Source organism: Pocillopora verrucosa, chromosome 7 (assembly GCF_036669915.1).
Source record: "Pocillopora verrucosa isolate sample1 chromosome 7, ASM3666991v2, whole genome shotgun sequence".
Classification (NCBI taxonomy): Eukaryota; Metazoa; Cnidaria; class Anthozoa; order Scleractinia; family Pocilloporidae; genus Pocillopora; species Pocillopora verrucosa.
The window spans coordinates 23,376,839-23,400,377 of record NC_089318.1 but is presented as its reverse complement, the minus strand read 5'-3'; the positions used below and the strand labels follow the sequence as shown (position 1 = coordinate 23,400,377).

Here is a 23,539-nt window from a genome sequence, read left to right as displayed (position 1 = left end):
TGACATTGGAAGTTTTTATCTTTGACTCTTATTATCGTGGACGAAACTTGACTGAAGCTACAGCTGCAAGTAATAATAAATTTTACGGTAATTAGATAACGGTTTTAATTAACATGTGACTAACACAGTCTTCTGACTGAACAATTTTATGCCACTATCTGCGTCGGTGTGCATACTATAAGATTTTAAGCGTTAACTAACAGCGTAAAATCTCTTAGTATGTATATATACCGTCTGGAAGAAAGTGCGCCGTTATCGATCTATATTCCCCAAATTTTGGAGTGGATAACGACGGACAGAGGTGTGAATTAATTTTCAGACTGAATCCCCTTTTAGGTCTACAACACCGTTATTTACTAACTAGTTTCCGATTGGTTTTGGGAAGATCTCCTCGTTCTATTCTCTATCGTGCATATATTTCGATGCGTGACATGTACATTTGACGAAAGCTAAGCTAGAGTACACTGCAATCATGAATTAGCGTGTATCACCCGTTGAATGAAAGAGGTGTTGGTAACTTGATTGCAGGCAATTAGTCTGGGAAATATTCAAGTACAAAATACAGCAACTTGATTTTATGGATGAGTGTGAGTTGTAGATTGATAACTTTCTTTCTTTTCTCTCACTTTACTTTCATCGATCACTCTGAATTTCAATTCTTTTGAAGTGAACTTAAATTCTTACTGAAAGATTCATGTCTCTTCAGAGAAGAATTTGTTATTCCAGATTCTTCGTTCTCAGAGGAGAATCACAAGAAGAAATCTGCTTCTTGAGGAAAGAGCTGTGCCGATCTTCTCCCAAGGTTAAGATTTCTTATCTATTTCATTTACGCGCTATGTGATGATGATCGTCATGACAATTTTGACAGACGCTCGTTGTAGTTTACTTATGTAATTGATAACGACGCCGTGTTGACGGTGAGCGGAGTTATGTAAATTTTTGTTGGTAATGGTCGCTCAACATTTCAGATAACAGTAAAATGGTTTCGCTTAGTCGTACTGTTACATTCACATTTAAGATTCAAGAACGAATCAAATTGTTCGAAAAGTAGCCGGGCGGTCTTGCCTACTTGTAAAACAAATATGTTTTTAAACTTGACGCTAACCGCAAACGGTAGAATGGAATCTGATTTTCTTCACTCATCCTATGAACCTAAAATCATTCCGGTAAAACATTAGGAAATTATGTCCTGTTCCAGGAAACTGCAAATAATTTCACATAACTTTACAGACGAAGGAAAGTAAACTATTCAAGTTCTGCTGATAGCAGCCAACCGTAAACTTCAACGACAACAACTTTATTGAACCTAATATTTCATGATCTTGTTCGCTTTCTAAGGAGGTACCCAGCGGTGGGCAAGCCATTTCAAGAATGAACTAGCACAGAACGCTTCGGAACAAAACCACGTAATGTCACCGACATCGATCGGAATCCGTCCTTAGTTCTAAATCTAGCACATTATTCAAAGTTAAACAAAGGGTAAAACAAAAGACAGTAGATAGAAAATGGGGTTTCTGGCGCATTTTAAAAGCAACTTTTATTTAAAGGCAAATCATGAATTTAACCTTGAAATCAAGGTTGACTTGAAATCAACCTTGATTTCAAATAAACGGCTTTTTGAGCATTTTGGAGACAACCTTGATTTTAAAGGCAACTTGAATTGTTCACAGGTATTGAATAATTTCACACCCTCTTCAGATTATTGAGAATGTGTCACTCGTGAGTTCTGAAGAGGGTGTGAATATTATCATCTCTAATGATTCTCTTGTCGCGTCATCAGCATATCGTCATCAGCATATCAATGTTGTATCTTCTCGCTGAGAAGTCGTGATGTGCCTTGATTTGTTCTTCTGTCAAAATCGTGTCTTTGTAAATGAGAAGTTATTTCATTAATAATTCAGGCTTTCAGGCTCACGTTGGATGATGTTGAGCTGAGCATCTGAGAGGATGACTGATGTGACATTTAACTGACATTCTCTGAGCCGGACGCTTTTCCTTTCCTTTCCAGTCACCAGTACCGACAACAGTCCTTCTTAGGACTACACTCACCCGGACGATCAAACCATACTAAGAATATTGTCTGAGGGGATGAAGATGTGACATTTAATATTCCCTGAGCTTGACGCATTCCCGTTGATTGCGAGCTGAACTCCTTCCTTCGTATTCACCAATCTCAATCCATTTTCATGAAGATTACTGTCTCTCATACTCCTGAGATAGATGAATAGACCGAATCTGTCTCCGGCATAAAAGTCTGTTGCATTCATCTCGCTGTTTTCCTTTTCAAATCTTTTAAAGACCTCTTCCCACTTGTCTTCCTTCCTCGACTGTAAACCTTATTAGGGATTCCATTGACAATTACCTTCATTTCAGTGATGTCAGGATTAAATGTCTTCTCACTGTCTATCGCACCAGCGACATATGGCTCGTAAAATTGAAGAAGAAGTCCCTTCATTGACCTCCTTGGAACATTGATGCTCTCACTGAAGATCGTGTCTGATCCCTTATCGACTGAGATTGTCTTGAGATGAGTTACTTGCTCCTACATTGGTCTCTTTCCATTTCGTAGTTAGACAAGGCCTCATCAGCGAGTTCTTGACAGTGAATGACTTCATACTCATGCTGGATGTTAGTCAATTCAAAGGCGAGCTGTGCCTCATCAGATCCGATTACAACCCTGCCGACGGGTGCAAGCCTGAGCTCGAAAAACTTATCAGAAAGAGCTCTTGGGAGGAAGACTCCATCATCCTTTAGAATCTCATAATCCAATGGAATCCTATATTTGTTCTCATAAACATCGTTGAGCTTATTCTCCTTGTCAACTCCTCGTTTATTCTTATCTTCAGCATTGCATCTGATCTTGGAAAGATCAGCAGGCTGAATACCTTCTCTGATCATGCTTGCTTTCTCATTCTCAGCCAAGAGGAGGTCTTCATAGAGCTCGAAAGGATCATAACCATCAATGCCCTGCACGATTTCTCCCGCGAATTTCACAGTCAACCTGTCAGCAAGAGCTCTTGCGACATTATTCACGATATAATTGTGTGCGTGACCACTGGCTGCCAAGTCAAAGATGAGTGAAATAGATCCTGTAACTGGGACTCTAAGTGTCCCACGTTGAGATGCCCTATTGGAGTTAAATGTTACTCTGTGAATTATACGGTCCGCTTTAAGGGCGTTTGACCTCTTTTTTTCAAAACTTAGTTTGGTTTTTTCGCTGAATTCCATTTTTAAAAGATTTCATTTAAAATGGCAGAATTTGGAGATACTGGTGCTATGCTTGACAAAGAAGGAAATACAAATGATGGAGATGATGAAGATGATGGAAATACAACAGGACACTTTACCCTTAATCCTCATTACAATTCAACTCCCGGTCCCTCAGGTGATCAATATGAAATGACCACAATGAATAGTGGAGGCTTGTGCACCGAGAATGCAATAGACGAATGCCTCAATCGGCTGATTCAATCCCGCCATCCCGGCCTGCGTCAGACCTTCTAACTGATTTGCCATGAAAAAGTCAAACTGATTTTCAACATTTTTGTTGTCACTCCGGATGAAATAAATCAGATTGCCTTTGATAGCTTTTCCTCTCTCATCGCTGAACTTGTTATTACCAGGATAAGAGTTTGAAGTTGCTGACGGTCCAAGTATTGTCACATTAATGGAAACGGATCCGAGACCGTGATCATCACCTTCTTTGAAGCAGAAGTCTGTACGTGATGAAATTCCAAATTACACACATTTTCGTTTGAACGATGGCGTGCCACAATTATCATTTATCTTTATGGGTCACCTGGAGCAGCCGATTTACTTCCACCCATCTCAAAGAGAATCCTTCTGACCGTGAAGTATATATGAAACATCAGAAACGACTTGATCTGTTCTGCAATTCTTATCAAACACTTCACGAGATATTCCACAGCCTGTTCTTGCGCACCATACTGCGAAGTTGAGCTGTTGAGACCAGTAGCTCATATTTGGTCTCGCAAGCCATGTATTTGATCCTGTACCTGAAGAGTGCTGGATTTTCATTCTTGTGAATATTCCTCTGAATTTTGCTTTAAAGTATTGGGATGGGGTAACACAAATCTCAATCTCCTCATTCAAGCGGCCGACGTCATTCACGTTCGATGGAACTGCTGGCACTTCCTTCTTCTATTCGATTCCGAGTGAGTTCATGGGAAAACCTCCAACTCCAAGTGCCTTCTTCATGTCATCTTCCAAATATCTACTGTCTGATCCTGAGACGCTCGACTGAACTCCATCTGATCGACCGAAGTAAACTTCACCTGTTGCCTGTCTTTCATCATTGAACGACGATTGGGCATTGAACTTGCTCAAGTCTGCATTTGGGTATCGTGCTTTGAAATCACTCCAGGCTATTGTCTTAGCTTAATCTTCAGTTTTATTACCTACGTCTGATCTTAGCCACGCAAACATTTTTATAATCAGTATGATTGTGCTTATAATTTTTGCAGATTCAAATGATCACACGGTTTACTTCAAAGAACTTCCCGGCAGCGAAAAATATTAACATATCAGGCTCGTGAGTTTTTCTCCTAGAACACATGGTTTAATTTGAAGCGAAGTAGAGAAATCTCTGTATTCAATGCACAGGGCAGTGCAATTGTAAAGAGAATTTCAGAAGGTAATTATTCACTTAAAAGCCTTGGCCAAGATCTTCAAGATGCATTAAAGAGTGAAGGAGTGAAGGTTGAAATGAATACTCCGCAAGGAGTTCGAAAATCCACAGTCCTCAAATAAGCATATCCTTCTCGACCATGTGTTTTTCACTCGTATGTTAATTTTTAAAGATAAATATCTTTAGGAAACCTTTTCCAGCATTCAATTGCAATGCACCTGGAACGGTAAGTAAACCAGTGATGTTGGAAGTTATTACTTTAACCCTTATTATCGTAGATGAAATTTCACTGAAGCTACAGCTGTAAGCAATTATAAATTTTGGATTGGATAACGACGGACGGAGATGTAAATTGTTTTTCAGACTGAATCCCTTTTTGGGTCTACAATACCGTTATTTACTAGCCAGTTACCAATTGGTTTTGGGAAGATCACCTCATTCTGTTCGCTATCGTGTATGTCGATGCGTGACATTGGACGAAAGCTGAGCAGGAGTATACACTGCAATCCAAGAATTAGCATGTCTGACCCGTTGAATGAAAGAAGCGTCGGTAACGTGATTGCAGGCATATAGTCTGGGAAAGATTCAAAAACACAATACAACAACCGAATTTTAAAAATGAGTGTGAGTTGGAGATTGATAACTTTTTTTCTTTTCTCTCACTTTACTTTCATCGATATCAGTGAGCGATATATGTTTAATTGGCGTTTAAAACACCATAAAGGTCAAACTGTTCTCTCAAAAATACATATGATTTCATTGCATGCTCGTTGTAACATTGCATTGCTATGAACTTACGCGAAAGTAAAATAGAGGCCAAAGCAATGAATAACTGCACTTACCAACTACTCTAGCCTCAGTGGTCGAAAGTCCCCTTTAAGGAAACAGCAGAATTATAAACGAAAAAAAGTTGTTACTCTGCGGCTCAAAATGTAAAATTTAAGGCCGTTGTTTTCTTCTTCTCTCAACAGGGATAAGGCCGAAATAGAATAAAGGTAATGGCTGGTGAAGGCGCAAATTTAGCTGCGGCTGGAGCTGGGGCGGTGTTTGAGGTGGCAGCGTCAGCAAATACATCAGGCTTTTTTTTCTCAGTGAAAATAGACAGCCCCATTCTGGCAGGAGTCGCGCTGGCTGGAGCCCTGTCGTTGGGTGCATTCTACTTGTCTAAAAAGCATTCTGTTGAAAATGCCATAAGGAATGCCTTAGAAGAAAGAAATGAAAACGGAGCTGATCCTGAAGTCAGGAACATCGGGGATGGTTCAATTTTGGTGGAGCTTTACTGTCATACAGATCGTAGTTTGTTACAGTTCGTGGATGACCTTGAAGCAGAGAAAGTAAAGCATAGATTGCAAAAAGAGTTTTCTAGAATTGGATTCAACAGGGAGTTAGTTGTAACCATCAGGAATGCCAAAGAGGTTTACAGGAAAGTGCAGGAAATAAGGTAACAATCTGAGTCATTTTGATCCAGTGACCCAAACCTTTTTACTCGCTTTCGAGTACTGCGATGAAATAGGAAGTCTGGGAATGAAAATGAGATTGTAGATTTTGAATCCTTGCGTTCATTGTGATACAGTTGAAGTATTACCTTCAGAATCTCTTACAGCGTGCATGAATAACAATTTATTTCAGGTTTTCGCGTTCGCGAGAAGTCACCCACGCCGCGCCAGTACGAGAAACACAGATGCAGAAACTCAACCTCGGTAACAGATGTATGTATCTAACTCTTAACCACTTATCAGTTTCATGTTGCATGGAAATATGCTTTGTCCTCAGGCCATCAAGCCTCTTTTACCAATTTGTTTGGTTCACTGTGACCCTGCAGAGACCAAGACGAGAATTTAGTCACTGACTACGTCAACATTAGAAATGATGTCAGGGAAAAATAGGAGAAGGATTTCTGGTGATCAATATTTTCTTAATTTTTTTCTTTCCAGGCGATCCCGAGGCTCCACACGAGATCAAACTAAGAGTGGTGCCTCAAAATCTTGATGTTAAAAAACAAGACACGTCCAGTCACCAATTTTCTGCGGACATAAAGATGTTCCTAAAGCAAAACACATTTTCTCCAACTGAAGGACTGAATGCTTTCCTGAAAGGTTTGGAAGATATTTACAACCTGAGCACTCAAGCATTACAATTTGACGGTCTAGAAATACGAGTGGAATGTGTTACCCTGGGAAGCCTTGAAAGACTCTGGAGATACTTCCTCTCTCGCCGCCTCAATGAAATCGCTGAGATGTGCATTCTGACCGATGAAGTAAAAAAGAAACTGAACATGAAAAATATGAGACTAACAACTGTCATTAAAGAAGAGGACTACGAGACATGCAGAAGGTCTTTCATTGAGCGATTGAAGCCATCAAGCGCAGGTAAAAGTCAAGGTACGTACTGCACTTAAACTGCTTGTTGCACTTGATAAAAAAAAAATCATCCTTATAGTTGATAACCATCATCCTGTGTAACTCTTGAGTAGATGAATCAGATGATCTCCTGACAGAAGTCGATCGAATCAAAAACCTTCGGATTAGTACCTCGGATGGGAATGTTCGACTCACTGAGCTGAGCTGTTCATTGCATCAACACACAAAAAACATGCTATCTTCATTTACATAACTGAAAAGCACAGGATTAGAATGGAAATAAGTGCAAATGATCATTATTCGGTGAATAATTACACCTTCAACTGGTTGCCACTACACCCAAGTTGCGACAGTAGTGTGTATTATAATTTGAGAAACACGATTTAAAGTGTTCCCTTTAGAGTTCATCAAGACCTAAAAAAATACATCTTCTACAACTCGTTACTTTAAGCTAGCTGATCGGATGAAAAGCATCACGTGATACTCAAATTCTTCACCAGCTGATGGACTTTTCGCTCTGTGCTTGAACGAAACTCTGTTTAAAAGCCTGCCCGAGAGGTTGTAAGGAAGGGAAAAGGTTGATTGTAAATAGTTGATTGTAAATAGTTGAATCGAGATTTTCTTGATTTTTTAGGCGCCGTTATGGAACTGCGTGAGATAACAGTTAAAATCACCACCCACAATGCTAGTGGTGAAAATCTGAATGAGTCCAACCAAAATTTTGAAGCCGACGTTTTAATGTTCCTTAACTGCAAAACATTTTCACCAACGAAAGGAACGGGCGACTTTCTTAAGTATATTGAAGATGCTTATAACCTACGCACCAAAGCATTGAGGTTCGGCTGCCTAGAGATAGGATTGAAATGCGCAAACGCAGAGGGCCTTACACGTCTGTGGACGGACTACGAGTCAGGTCACCTCAATAAAACTGCAGAGAGATGCCTTCTGACTGATGAAGTAACCGAAAACCCTCAGATGAAAGATGTTAGGGTGAAAACGGTTATCAAAGATGGTGAGTACTTCGCATATAAGAAATCGTTTTTTGAACCAACGAGGCCAAATAAAGAGGTTGCTAGTCCAAGTAAATCTTAGTCTCCTTCGCAACCGTTTTTTTGAGATGTCACGTCTGGTTATGTCATAGAAATGTTCGTAAGGAAAACCGGCTGATAACCTGAGCACTAACTCATCAAATTTACATTATGAAATATAAAACCCGATTTACTGTGTCCTTTTTGGCCTTTTTTAATGGTCACCCACCATTTCCGCAAATTTAAAATCAAAGCTTAAGATTTAATAACCACTGGTTAAAGCCGTCAACTTTCGGAGAATACCTCAGTGGATGAAAAACGTTACATCCACCTTAAATTGCTTTTCTCGCTGATGGTTTTCTGAACCTTTTTCCTAGACAGAACATTTTTTCTTACTTATTAATCAATGGTCTGCTTCAGAAGCTGAGTAAAGTCAAAGCGAACAATAATAATAAATGATTTGGTTGATATCCGATTTGAATTTTTTGTTAATTTTCTCAGGCACCGTTACGGAACCACAAGAAATGTCAGTTAAAATCACCAGCCCTAACGTTGATGCTGTAAAAAAGGAGAGATTGAACCAGTATTTTCAAGAAGAGATCAAGAACTACAACGCGTTCTGTCAAACCGAAGTACTCGGTGACTTCCTCGGCCGTTTAAGAAACAAGTGCAATGTACGTATAAAAGCAGTAGTAGTTGGATCCTTAGAAATACGAGTGGAATGCCCCACCCTGGAGAGTCTTGAAAATATGAAGAGCGATTATTGTTCTGGTTATCTCGACGAAATGGCTGAGAAGTGCATCCTGACTGATGACGTAAGACAGAAACTTAATCTGAAAGATGTCAGCTTAAAAGCTGTTATTAGAAAGGAAGACTACGACAGATGCAGAAAATCTTTCTTAGGACCCGTGAGGCCATCAAGCGAAGTTACAAATCCAGGTACATGTCTAAAGTGCTTCTTGCATGTAGAAAATTTGAAAGTACATTGTGCTAACTTTTACAGCATACGTAAGCTAAATTTATCACCGCCTACGCTGAGTACCCAAAAAACAAATATTGGACATTAAAACTCTATTACTCACTTTTACCGAAAGCAAAGAAAAATTTGTCAGTATCGAAAGAGAAAAAGAAACTCAAATGATATTTGATGAAGGTGACAATTCGTGTTGTTCTAAATAAATCGTGAAAATGGCCATATAATTGTGTTCGCATCCTCCTTCTTCTACTCCTCCTCCTCATCGTCATTTTCACCATCATTGTCGCCGTTTCATGCACCAATCACATTTGAGGAAATCGTAATGGTTATGATTAAAAAGAAATTCAACCCCGGTAAAGTTTTGTTTCGTTTCTTATTGAACGATGTCATATGTTTGTGTTTCCTAGGCGTTACAATATCGATCATAACAACAGAGTGAACATCCAGGGGCGACTTGTAATCATTTAAGGGTCAGAATCAAAAGAAAGTAATGATTAATTTTTGGTGTATTTGGGAGTCGACTGTTATACATCGGAGGGGAGTCTTTCGAAATTAAGAAGCCGATATTTTGTGAGCAAACTGTTAAGGGACATTCTAGTGTAAGCTGCTTAAGCCTTAAGTCACTTTGTTTTTATATCAGTTTTGCCATTATATGTTTGGCGTTTCATTTTAGAAAGTATTCCATCTTATCACACGGACCATTCGAAGTCACAAGCTGAAGGAAACGGTTTAAATGAAGCCGAGCAGGGCGCCGAGGCTAACTTCACGATAACTACACGAGATTCAGAAGGAAAACCGTTTTATAACAAACAAGAACGCGTGACCGTCACAATCAGATCTCGAACATGGAGAGAAAAAGTAAAAACCATGAACCTTAAAGATGGCAACTACACAGTCTATTACAAACCAAAGAGAGCTGGACGACACGATGTTACGATTGTGATTAACGGATGGCCGCTGACTGGTAGTCCTTGGAGAGTTAACGTGAAGCCATATCAGTACAAAGTAGTCAAGTCGTGTGGGTCAACTGGAAATGGAGAAGGAGAATTTCGTTTACCGCGCAGTATTGCAAAGAATGAAAAAACAGGAGAAATTATTGTGGCAGATGCGTTGAATGGCCGCCTTCAGGTTTTTGATGAAAATTTGAAATACTTCAGGACGATAGGAGGTGAGACGGGATTACCAACTGGTGCAGCTCTGAAGATTCATGAGCCTGGGTCAGTAGCAGTCGCAAGGAATGGTGATACGATCGTAATTGATAACGATGGACCTTCAAGACAAATGCTTCTAATCACTGATGATGGCCAGTTTATCCAAAAGTTCACGAAGCACGTAATCACTCCTCGGACTGTTTTTGTCACAAATGATGATGGTCACGTGATCGTGTGTAATGACGCTGACGGTAAAATTAAGATCCTTTCCTCGGACGGTGCACAATTGTTACAGTCTTTCAGTGTCCCGTATTATGACCATAGACCCAACTGTGTATTTTATCATCAGGAAAAGTTCTTTGTGTCGTATTCCACTGCTGACTGTGTCAAGGTTTTCAATAAGGAAGGTTTATTTCTATCTAATATTGGCAGCAAGGGGTCTGGTGAAGGACAGTTCCTGTGTCCCTGTGGCCTTGTTGTTGATGCTTTTGATAACCTGATCGTCTGTGACAATGGTAATAGAAGACTGCAAATGTTTACCCTGGATGGTGAATTTCTCTGTACCTTTGATCAAGAAAACCGAAAACCCTGGGCTGTAACAGTTTGTAAAAATGGTGACTTGCTGGTTACTGATACTCTACACAACTGTGTTTTGATTCTACGATAAAATCCTTTTTTTCTTTTTTTAAAAATTTGTGTCTATCCACTTTCTCGATAAACATTTTACGATGAACTTGTTGTTGCTTATTTCCTTCTCAATCTGCGATGTCACCGGAAGCCATAACAGTAACGCACTTGTCAGCAAATACGCTCGCGTGATCTCCGACCCATAAGAGCCTCCCTGTTTACGCTTCGCCGCTAATACTACAGATTTATATTTTCGCCACTGCAAGTAAATATCGCGAGAACAATAGATACTACCCAATGTCTTTAGTCGCAGTTCATATCACTTTCGATGCATTAAACTCCATGTGATTGATAATAAAGAAGAAAGAAATTTTATTACTGACAAGCTTAATTGCACGTAGTTAAACGTTTATGTTAAGACATACGACACTGATGATTATGTTTTTTTGTTGCTGTTTTTCATCTGAAACACTTCGTTGAAAGTAAATCGCATCGTAGTCAGTTATGATCAGGGCTGATCGGGGTTGGGTGAGATGCTGTAGGGAAGGAAGCGATTTTTCTTTCCATGAGATACCAATACATGTATACCTAAATATTGCAAGACTTTTATCACCAAACACCACAATTGCTTAGAGATCTTTACTGGTTTCTGTATACCAGATACTAAGTTCTCATTACGCACGAGATAAAGTCGAACCTGTATTAAGGTGCACCGTATTAAGTGCTATTAAGCACTGTTTGAAGTGGTCGGTTGTCAAACTTCACAAGTATTTCCCCTTTAATTATTGTAATCTTCACCTCTATTAGGCGGTCACTCAACTCTACTAAGCGGCCATGGTCACCTTGATGAGTGCAAACGGCCTGTTTGTATTGTCTTCCACCTGTAATAAACGGTCACTAAAAGCAGAATCACTCTGATAAAACTAATAATCTTTCACGTAAAGTTTAATCTATATTTATCTCCCGAAATCAATGTTAATAGTATCATCGAGCGACTTTTTATACATTAAGTGGTCAATTATGGCATAAAGTGACGTTTTATATCGATTTGTTATGATACCCTTTCTGTGGAACCTGTATTGAGCGGTAAGGGCCTCTACGATACAATCAAAGTTTGAGTAAAATATTTTAAGATTTCAGAAAAACCCCCATCAGGTCCCCTCAAAAACTACCATAGCAACTCATGCTTAACCTCAAAAGTAACCTCTTTCAAGCTGTCAGTCGGAGAAGATCAGCGAAGGGGCGGCCGTTTCGCAGGCAATAGAGGCTTTGGTTGTTAAGGAGCGACCTGACCTCGCTTTTCTTCGCGCACTTGCGTTTTGGCTCGTGACCACACTAATCGAACCTGACTCAAGCTTAGACTACATTATCCGACTCAAGCTTAGGGTACATTATCTTTGTAGAAAGGCACATTGGAACTCAGTCCATGATACACAACAGCACAAAATTCAGAATGTCCGCCAGTTGAAAAATAGCACGTGAAGAACTACTAAGTAGAGAAATATGGTAATAAACAGGTGCATCAAGCACGAGCCAAAACTTCATTCTGCCACAATGCTCAAGAGAATGTACGTGTAAGATTGATGGACACTGATCTCTGAATGAATTATTGGTTTAGACGAGGCATGAAAGCATTCTGATCAAGATTTTAATTTCAATGACAAAAAAAGAAACATCAGACATCATTTGAAGCTAGTAGTATCAGCTTATCCTGTTTGACTTTTCAATAAAGTAATAAAAGTAATAGCTCTTTCCCCTTTGGAATGCCCATTAAGAATGAGCGCTTAAACCCTGGCTCGAACACGGGTGGTCCTTTACAGCATTTTTTGAGTAATATTCTTGAATTATTTCACTTTGTTTACATTTTCGAGTGCTGTCGAGTTCTTCGTTTCCTGCGAAGTATCGAAAAATCCCATATGGTTTGATAAGGACCAAATTTTATAATATTTTATCCCAGTAGGACCTAAGCTTCTAAAACAAAATACCAAATATGGGCTCAAATCTCTCCAAATTGAAGAACATTTCACAGTTATTTAACTGAATTAGACAAGTTCTACTTTAAACAATATTTCCACCAAAGTATTGAGAGAACAACCGCCCCACTGAGCAGAGAGGAACAAGCCAACAAGGTGGGCACAGATGGTAGTAAGTGCTTCTCCATAAATGAAAACTCTAAAAACTTAGATTCCAAACCCTAATGAAAAACAAAAGTAATAAATACACGAGTAAACTGAACACTGATCCGGCAAAGGCAAAGGCAAAAAAAAAACTATTCCCGTAAAAAGATAAATCAAATGGCCATATAGGAGGTGTAAGAGTAACTTTACTCGTTGACAAGCCATGCAGGGCAAAACATCCAAGGGTCCAGAACCTTTCGACATCATTATGGTGTGATTACATTTAGCGCCTGGTATATTGCATAATTTTAAAGCTTAAAATGAAAGTCCTTTCAACGACAAATTTATGATGGGCAACTAAGGAAAAAAAAAAACGGTGGATTTGCATTGTCACGTAATTTTGGGCAAATTAACCTTTCAACCCCTAAAAGTGACTAACATCTAATTTCTCTTTAAAATATCATCCCTAAAAAAAACACATTCAGGTGATGAGAATAAAGGAAATGGTCACCAACTAGAGAAGCTCTAGTCTGGATTGTAAAACAAATTCTCCTCATCAGCACCCCAGGAAATGTATAGGGACCAGTATGACGAGTATAAATACTGTTGTTTGGATGTAAAGGGTTAACAGCGCTGAGTTTTTGCTGGCTATACATGAATTTTGCTAGCTTACCTCTAACTTAAGTCGTTTTCTAGTTTCACTTTCTGTCATCTTACCAAGTCTGCATAGCACCTGAAATGGTTCAAGAGAGCGTAAGCATCTACCATGCATAAAGGGGTAAGTTTCTAAAGAAACTGTGGTGCTGCGTCGGTGGGAGAGTATAGCAGGTAATTTAGTGTTAACAACTGGGTTGAAAACGTAAATTAGCCACCGTAAAGGGTAAAAAAGCTGACGTTTCGAGCGTTAGCCCTTCGTCAGAGCGATAGATGCATCTACCATGCAGCCCAACACAACAGCTCTTTGTGTTAAGTTAACTGTTTGTCCGTTTCGTTGTTGTTGGTTTTTTTTCTGTTCCAGCAACAGCAACAAAGCATTTCGATCCCAAAATTTTGGCCCCCCTGTCTCCTCCCCCCAAAACTTCATTTCGGCTGACTGCCCTGATCAGCGTAGCCCTCAGTGTCCTCCAGAGAACGAAACACAATGATTTCGAATTCGCTTTATCTGGAATCCGTTAGGTTACAGCACAACAACGCGGGAATTGTTTCTTAACTCTAGGAAGGAGTTTGACTAATTTGCCACACCTCCCGTCTGGAAAACTTTTCAGTTAAAATTACATAAAGCCCTTTACCTCCACAGCAGCGCGTTCCCCAGACTCTATCGCGCCTTCCATGTAACCGGCCCAAAGTGTCGCCGTGATCGTTCCAGCGAAATGCACTCGACCAAAAGGCATCCTCAAAACTCTTAAAAACCAGAGAATTAAGACTTCATGTCAGAAAAAATTAAAAACAAAAGACACGGCTAAGTTGATCATCTCTTTATTTTCAGTTATCCCCACCTTGACTTCAAACCCATTAAGCTCTAAGCGAACAGCTTTCTTCTAGCTTCCCATTTCGGGACAGGTAATGTCCTCGGATGATTATCCGAGCATATTTTCGCGCCAAATGAGCGCTATTTCTTTTATGTATCTATCATCTATAACTTTAAGTGTTGATGTTAACTTGTTTTTGTACCCTAGTGAGCGTTTAAAAACTTATGAAGCGAATAAAAATAACAAGTACTTTACTTTCCGTAAGCAGTTAACACCCCAGGAGGAAAAGTTCCAACATAGCAGCCTCCAGAAAACTCATCCGCCATCCAGTTCTTCTCTAGATACAACACTGGCTGAGAGGAAAACAATGTGTGGTCAGTTGGTAAAATGAAACTACCTCTTTCGTTACGCTAAACATGCCATGACAAGAGACGAAATGACGAAAAATAATATGCAACCTACCTCCAGTGCCTCTGAGGTATCATATATTCTGGCATATTGCTCACAAACTAGTTTCTGTCTGAGTAAAGCGAAAAAGTCAGTTATAAAGCGAATGAATATCTACAATAATCCACGATTGCGTAGGGTTTGCTTTCTTTACACTGTGATTGGTCCAGAAAACTCGCGCCAGCCTCCCAACCTATCTGATGCAAACAAAAGCCAATCGCGACTCGGTCACTCGTGTTTTCCCGCGCTTCCGGCAGCTTGCTTGTTTTCCTTTGAGTTCTCATTGGCTCGCATTGAGATAATTCCTTTGGTCTGACTGGCCGTGGTGATTACTTTGGTTTTGGTTTTGCGACACTCAATGGACATGCACACTATGAGAGCGGTTAAAGAACTTAGTTCAATATCCCAAAGACATGCATTTATTGCTGATGATCGTTCTAATGAGACGATTGAGCAAAAAACACGTAGTAAGGTCATTCCCAGGGTTGGGACATTATCTGTAAGTATTTATTTATCTAATATCATCTCTGAAGATAAGATATAAGGCATATAACCTTTCCTCTTTGGTAAGAGTTGTTGTCTGTCGCGCTTTATCCGCCAGTATAAACCTGAAAAAATAGTACCAGCATTCAACTTCAAAGAGAGCCAGTCAACGCGCGGGAAAATCGCCAGCATCAAGCTGAAGGGACTCGAGGGACTGAAAAAAAAGTCCTCTTCGACATTTATTTTTTAGTGCTGTTATGGGCTCCCTGTACCACATGACAAATAAGGAGTTTATACTCGCAATCTAATCTGAGAACGATTACCATTGGTCAGAACAGAGTGCCCAAACCGGACACATCCATGATTTAAAACAATGAGAAGATCTGACCATCACCAACACAAACTTTCACAAAATCAGGGAAAACTGTCGGGGTCAATGTTGGTACCAGAGCAACTCCGCATCAACCCCTCCACCCCTCCCCTCACCCAGCATTAACCCTAACTTGTTATCAGTTGACTGTTGTTGGGTTAGGGGAGGGGTAAGTGCCCAATTTCTCAGATACCAACATTGATACAAACTCTTTGGATAAAATGCCTTGCCAGTTTAAATTGAGCGGTATTGTGGGAAAGTTCTGGCTCACGGTAGGCGCCATAAGATTACTTACCCCATAATGGCCGGATTACTGTTATCTGGTTTAGTATCATCGTAACCTTCCTCAACTGGACCTTCATCCGAATTAAAATAGCCTGCGAGACCTAATAAAAAGCAGGGATTCTATGACTTTTTAAAAAATGACCTAACAATACTGTTAGAAAACAGTCTGTTAGAGATAAAAAACCTGTACTAAACTATTTCGTGTTGTGGAAAGAGCCTTAATTTTTTTGTCGAAGTTTCTTCACAAAAACTCGTTGTGGCAGATAAACGGATAAATACTTTACCTTTCTCTCTCCAAAATGGCCGATCATAGAAGGTGATTGTCTTGATAATGGATCCCATAGGAATTCTTTGAATTGCCTGCAAATTTCAGAAACGTTAACCTCACGATGACTGAAGAGCACGTAAATTACAAATACATTGTATCTGTCAGTCGCTCTCAACTATTTTAGGTTTTATTGTTATTTTTTTTAAATAAAGTTTTGAATGGTTATACTGCTGGGTACCCTTTGAGAGAGAAAGATGGACTTACTTTAAAGAAGAATTATGTGTTAGAAGTAATTTCCTAACACACACCGTTCAGTTGAAGTTCTCTTTATTCTTCTCTTTCTTTCTTACAACTTATTACCTCGGGACTAGCTCAGATCTCTCGAGGAAAGTGTGGGTCACTTATAAAGGTGACGCTTACCGAGCTGTCAATCCCTAACCTTCGTCATCCTTTTACGCTTAACTAGCGAACCACGTTAAGCTACGCAGAGCGGAGTTCGCATACTAAGTAGATACCTTCGAGATGTTTACACTTTACAAAATCATTTTCTACCTTAAATTTCTTAGTCTAACAGTCAAGGTTAGTCATAACTAAAACACGATTGGTAATATAAAAATTGTAAGGAACTTATCAACAGAATTAGAAAGATACTTAAAAAGATACCTTAGAGGAAATACTCCTCGAAGACTGTTACATAACAGCAGAATAAACAGAAAAATCGGAGAGGAAAGGGCATACCCAAGGTACCGCCCCTAAAAGAGCTACGTGCTGTGCGTATAAGTTACCTGATTATAAATTCAGTGCGGAAGATGAAAAGTACTACATGTTTACACCTTAAGTCACCTCTAAGAAAAAGAGGTGTCGAGCGTGCTAAATTATACCTGTAAGATAAGTCCGCCAAAAGGAAAAAGAAATGATCAACTGGCTTATTATAATTTTTACTGAATGGCTTATGCTAATATACCGGTATTATTTCCATTTATTTTCAAAGTTTAAATAAGTAAAAAAAAACACCTAGTTTAGTTTTCATCCTTATGGCATTTCCTTTATTATAGGTAATTATTTTATTTCGTTAATTGCCATTAACTGTAACAAATAAAATAAATAAATAAACCTGATTTTTTAGAGGTGGAAGAGGAGGATTGAAGCTGATCTTTCCGAGCAAAGCTGGAGGAACTGAGCTGATGACAAATGAAGCCTTAAACCAGCAAACACACAGAAAATAACAAATTAAAGAAACGATCAGACAAGTTATCATTCTGGATATAAACACTCTCAGTTCTGCCTCGAGCCAGATTTTCCCTGAGTTGTTAGACTGTACACCATGACAAATACATTACAGGATGTTAAGGATCCAAGTTACTAAACTGTTCAGCCAACATTTAAGTTGCAAGTGCAGTGGTATCGTGAACAGTAATCTGGGCTCTGGGTTGTAAGGTCTGCATTCAAGACCTGGCGAGGTCGTTGTGTTGTGTTCTTGGGCAAGAACACTGTACTGTGCCTCTCCTCACCCCCAAGAGTATAAATGGGTAATGGGTATTGGAAAACTGTCAGGGAAACTGGGCAAAATGCTAGAGGAGAGGGGGGGGGGGATTTCATGCAACAGAAACTGGGATGAGCTTTACCAGTTTACTAGCTCAGGAGCATCCTTTACCTTGTCCAATAATCAAAAGTATACTTTAAATTTAGCAAAATTCCATGCTACGTTGGATTAACATTCTTATTGTTGATGGACATTTGAAATGTGGACTATCTCTTATCATTTTTGCATTGATTGTGTACCCCCTACCTAAGTACACAAGAGATACAATAGTACATTTACCCTATAATCTGTTCCATCTGCACATTTCACTTTAATATGATCATCACACTCTTCAATACGCACAACACAGCTGTTTAATTTCACTCTATCTGATGAAAGCAAATCAAACCTTCATATGGAAATATTCAGCCAGTATTAACAGAAATTAAGTTTCTGTAAAGTGATACAACTACTAACAGGTCTGTTAAGATTTTCATCAAAAACACGTTAGTCCACCCTTTACAACTCCTGTCTGTGCTCTTAGTGTTCTGATTGGCTATCCACAGGCGCAGATCCACCCCCTACCCAACCCTCTTGGAATTTCTCTGTTTAAAAACAAAGCTGCTTCATGCCATCTTTTGTCAATGAAAATTGTAAAGTAACAAATGGTGTCTGATTTTCTTTCCTTTCTTTCTGCATTTTTATGGACTGGAATGGGGTCAAGGTGTAAAAAACACTAAAGAAGAAGAAAATTTTTCAGTTCTGGCCATCTTAACTTCATCCTTGTTTGGGAACAAATATTTGCTGGGCTTCATTCTCAACTCATTCACTTCAAACTCACCACCAAGATGTTCAGCCATTTTCATACTAACAGTCTGAGAGCCTCCACAAAATTTCATTTCCTAGTTCCTCAAAACAAAAAAATACTTTAGTGTACTTAACAGCAAAATAAAAAAAAAAAACATCTTCATGAAATAATATCTCTAAGTATAATAAAAGGTAAAAGTTCAAACCTACATTGACTCCTACCTCTGCTACACATTCATTTTGACTTCTATCACTGCAGAATATTGCAAAAAGTCTACTACTGACTTATGTCTGACTGACAATATCTTGTACAACAACTGATCGGCCTAATTCTTACTAAACCTCATTCAATGCCTGTTTGAATCAGAGATAGGAAAAATGAACTAACCTGTCCCCCTCCTGCTTCAAATTCAATATTTCGTTTTGTCCCTGCAGAGAAAGGTAAATGTCTCCACTCTAGTTGCCAAAGTTATGAATTTTCCATTTTCCCATTATTTCATAGTCTGAGTGTGAATTTTCTTGAGTCATTGCTTAAAAACAGAAAATGCACTTTACAAGAGTAAACCACAAAGAGCACAATGTAAGTTTGGAGTAACTGCAGAAATAAAAGAAAACGATTTTTAAAAACCTTACAGCAATGATCTTTCTTAAGTGCAATAATGCTTCCTGCAATAACACAGAGAGAAAGAAAACTGGCAAGGATAAGTTAGCTGTTTCTGCTTCAAAGTTGCAAAATTGTGGAAGTATCAAAGGTACCCTCAGCAGAGAGCCAGCTTAAAATCTATGCTTACATGACTGTATAATGACGAATAATCCAAACCATAACTAAGTCTAAAGAGTAATGTACCTCCTCCAGAATGCAGATACCACAAGAAAAACAACAGAGAGATATCATGTGGCTCTGAAGTGAGAATTCCTTGCACATATGCAGTAGCTGTAGCCTTTCCATACCTGTGGGCAGTAATTAATAAATTGAGTAGAAGGATTTGTATAGCGCCGGACAATAATTTTACAACAAGGTGTTTGTACAGCATCAGTGATAAGAGAATTGTTCTCCTGCTACACCCAATTATCTACCTAAATTTTTAACATCCTCTACTAGTTTTTCATTCAGACCTGGAGAATATTTTCCTGTCACTTTTCACTATTCCCCCTGCTAAATACTGCATCTCTTGATCAAAACTCTACAGTCAACTGCACAATTCAATTTGAGATGGCTCTGGATCCCCTACACTCAACATATGTTTTCAACATTTTGATTCTCAACTTAACGTTAAGTTAAGTCCCACTAGTGACCGAGACAGAATTTCTCCTCACATTATCAGTATGATATCAAGAAGACAAGTGATGAGAATAAAGAAAAATATCAATCAAGGGGTTTTTGGTTGATCCAATTCCAAATTCTCCAAACTAACATCATATAAATTGTATAGCCGAAAGAAGGGAGAATTACTCATGAAATCTTGGGAGTTAAAGGTTAATAATGATTAATTCTTAATTCTAATTCAGTGTGCTTGTTTCCAAAATATTCCTAGTAAAACTAAAACTAAATGTATTTGTAAAGCTTATACAGGTAATAAAGGATAACCTTAACCCTTTAAGTTCCAGACTTGATCAGCATTTAAGTTCTCCCTATAATATCCATACATCATCCAGCAAACAAGTGAGAATACTCAGACTTATTGGGTAAAAATTGTAATCTTGATATCTAACACTAACTTCTTGAGACCAATTTATAAGGAAATGTTTAACAGCTAGTGGGGAGAATTAATATTCAGATCTTGGGAGTTTAAGGTTATGGGAAGTATCACAGGATGTGTGTCTGTGAGTTGGTGTTTCTCTGCAGCAATGTATCTATTAAAAATTTGTTTATTAATCTAAAAGATTTTCTTTTTTCTTTTTACTGCTGTATATCCAAACAAGGAGCTAAATATATTTAAGTTTTTGTACAAAGGTGTAGACCAAGCTATATTTTGTTGTTCTACCTTGTCCAACACTTCTGATCAATCAGCTGTTTGACAGTCATCGTATCCCATTCTAAAGCACAAGGGGCATTCCAAGGATCCTCCAGAGGAACTTGTTTGGCCATTTTGTCCAGGAGCTGCCAGAAGTTGTTAACATCTAAGGCACCTAATATGGACCCCATAGAAGGAAGGGCTCCTTGCTTAGTAATTCTTTTACCCTGAAATTTTTCAATAGCATCATTATAAATAACTATAAGTAATTAAGCAATAGTTACCCGGTCCACCCCCCTGTTTTCTCTTCAAAAATTTTGATGGAAAAATGGTTGCCAAGTATTGCTCATGAGATAGTAAAGTTTGAGCCACATGCAGGCTTAGAACATCAAAAATACATCTTATTTACCAAATAATGTTCCACAGATTGGCCCTGACTGTAAACTTGATATGTTTCTACTCCTAGCTCCTGGGCAAGTTTCAGCAGTCTGGTCTGAGTTTCACATACATAGGCTCCACCCAAATCACAGTAACCAAACCTGGGGTCCTAAAATCAAAAGTTAGATTAAGAGTGCTTCTACTAATGTGCAGGACTTTTCTGTGATATACTATGAAAGTAGAATAATATACCAGTATTTATGTCTGTTGACAATTTTAGCGCCATTCTGATAAGTGAGTTATTGAGTCAGATAGTAGTAAACTCAATTACTTAGGAGCTCTCTTTCACAGAATAAAAAGAACAAAAGAGGATGCCAGTATAATGAATAGACCTGGGGCTTGTAAACCCCACTCCACATCATATTAAAACAGAATTTCTCCTTACAATATCAATACAATATCAAGCAGGTAGGTGATGAGAATAGAGAAGAATATAAATTATGGGATTATTAGTTGATCCAATACCAAATTCTCTGAAGTAACATCATAAGGATTTAGTATGGCAGAATTAGTTAGGAGAATTACTAATTATATCTTGGGAGTGAAAGGATTAAGACTGCCATACTCAAACCAATTGGCCAGTTCCTCAGGTGCATAAAAATGAAGCTTGACCCTTTCACTCCCACAAGTAATCAAGAAAGAATTTCTCCCAACATAATCAATACAACATCAAGTGGAAATGTGATGAGAATAATGAAAAATACTATTTAGGGGATTATTAGTTGATCCAATATCAAACTCTCCAAAATAACAATATAACAATTATATGCAGATAGTAAGGAGAATTACTAAATAATGAGATGTTGGGAGTGAAAAAGTTAATAAAGTATGTACTCAATACCTCCCTCCACCTGACCAAGATTAAAAAAAGAAGCTTGGAAAATTCCAGGTGATGAAAGATTGGAGGCAGTGGTTAGTATAGAGTGTTACCCTCAGTAGACTAGCTGTTCATCCAAGGACAAGATCTGACAAGACAGGAGACACCTCAGGCCCACATAAGAGCCAACACTCTACAGCAAACTGGAGAAAATAATCATCCCAAGACCATAGATCATCATCAATGTGTAGCAAAACCACCTATGCACTATATAAACCCCTAGAACCTTGAGTCCAGTTAAGTAACAGACATGACAAGTTTTTCTATAATATTTTATGGTTGGAATAGGACTGTGAAATTATGTTGATTGCTTCGCTTTTGTTTGATTTCTTTTGTTTCAATTTTGTTCATTTTATTCCGTTCTTTTCTTTTGAAAGAAAGGAAGATGTAACATAACTGATTTAAGTTCACTTCTGGTTGGAGTTGATTTACATATTCCGCAATCCTGTTTCAGAATCATGCAATTTCAGAACCATCATTACTTCAACTGCAGTTAGAAATTTTGAGTAAACCAGGCACAAATCCTTTTGAATTTACCAGTTCTAACGTTGAGAAAGAATACCCGACATTAGATTTTTATTCACTTTATGTATTGCAGTAGAATTAACATGCAAATTGTGAAATTGAGAATGATATATAAAATGATATTTCAGACAAGCACTAAAACATGTTTCTGTTTTTTTAAATTAAAATGGTCTGTTACCATACCACTGTTTGCAAGAAATAAAGTGGATTTTAAATAAATGCGACCCTCCTGTAAATGCTGCCCTCAAATAAATAGCGCACTTGAATCAAGAAAAATTTAATAAATGCTGTGACGTTAAATCAAATAAATATGGTAAGCTGCCGCTGATGGTGAAGGGAGCAAAGGGTTAAGGCGAAACCTAAAACACAAGAGCTTGCCCTCTGGAAAAACTTACAGCAGTAGGTCTTACAGGCGACGGTAGAGAGAAGAAATTGGGGGGATCGGGAGAGAGTTACAGAGCTGATGAATCAACATAGAATGTATAGCAGGATAAAGGTGATGGAATATGTCTAGCACGTTTTTTCATCTCACCGTTTCAGTAAAAGTACGCCCGCCTACGCGGTCTCTTGCCTCAAGAACAACAACCTTGACACCATACTTCTTGTGAAGAACCCGGGCAGCGAACAAACCTAGGAATACGAGCAATGTAACTACAACTACCCATATTTTAAAATACTTTCTAAAAAGATGCATCAAAACGTACCACTTAGTCCAGCTCCGATTACTGCAACTTCCACAAAGTTGACTTCCTTATCACTCTCCATTTCAGCCGGCAACTCGGTTTACCAATCGTTTTCGGAGCCCACTTAGAAAAATTCTCTATAGCTTCGTGGGTGTACCGCTGTACCGTTGCACTGATGTCCAGATATCCTGTTATATCCTCTGACGTAATGTGATACAGTGGCTAATGATATCCTGTGATCTTTCGGGGAGGAGCGGAGACCGGACACGAGAGAGCGGCGGAAATTGAGCTGAGCAAGTTTTTTAAAATTATTTTTGTCTTCCTGTTTGTGAGGGAAATGGTTAAGTTTTGAAATAAATATTTCTCAATATTTTGTTGTATACTTAAGGTATTAAATAATCCTGACGTCTTTAATTTCATTGTTTGATCGATACTTGAGTTGTGATGAATACTGGCAACGTGCTGTACCCCCGCTGCCTCCGGAAATCTTTCTCATATCGTCT

At 38.7% G+C, this 23,539-nt stretch overlaps 2 protein-coding genes across 3 annotated transcripts; one reads left to right on the top strand and one right to left on the bottom strand.

Moving 5' to 3' along the window:
- Positions 1-3,987: 3,987 nt before the first annotated feature.
- Positions 3,988-11,151, top strand: LOC131792128 (tripartite motif-containing protein 2-like). Its single transcript, XM_066169450.1, has 7 exons — positions 3,988-5,272; positions 5,620-6,089; positions 6,278-6,357; positions 6,583-7,029; positions 7,643-8,020; positions 8,538-8,975; positions 9,686-11,151. The coding sequence occupies exons 2-7, from the start codon at positions 5,647-5,649 to the stop codon at positions 10,828-10,830; spliced, it is 2,931 nt and encodes a 976-aa protein (XP_066025547.1). The 5' UTR covers positions 3,988-5,272; positions 5,620-5,646; the 3' UTR covers positions 10,831-11,151.
- On the bottom strand, positions 11,071-23,212 carry LOC131792087 (amine oxidase [flavin-containing] B). 2 transcript variants are annotated; one of them, XM_059109454.2, is made up of 17 exons: positions 23,058-23,203; positions 22,886-22,983; positions 20,923-21,060; positions 20,544-20,740; positions 19,406-19,509; positions 18,947-18,987; positions 18,593-18,653; positions 18,052-18,140; positions 17,344-17,427; positions 16,246-16,321; positions 15,972-16,062; positions 15,378-15,431; positions 14,839-14,896; positions 14,632-14,729; positions 14,197-14,308; positions 13,581-13,640; positions 11,071-12,984 (listed from the first exon to the last, which is right to left on the bottom strand). In XM_059109454.2, the coding sequence occupies exons 1-17, from the start codon at positions 23,116-23,118 to the stop codon at positions 12,844-12,846; spliced, it is 1,563 nt and encodes a 520-aa protein (XP_058965437.2). In that variant the 5' UTR covers positions 23,119-23,203; the 3' UTR covers positions 11,071-12,843. The 2 variants fall into 2 exon arrangements, 1 of the variants encoding a protein (XP_058965437.2); XR_009340838.2 differs by lacking the exon at positions 11,071-12,984 and having other exon boundaries at positions 13,613-13,640; positions 14,627-14,729; positions 23,058-23,212.
- Positions 23,213-23,539: the final 327 nt, after the last annotated feature.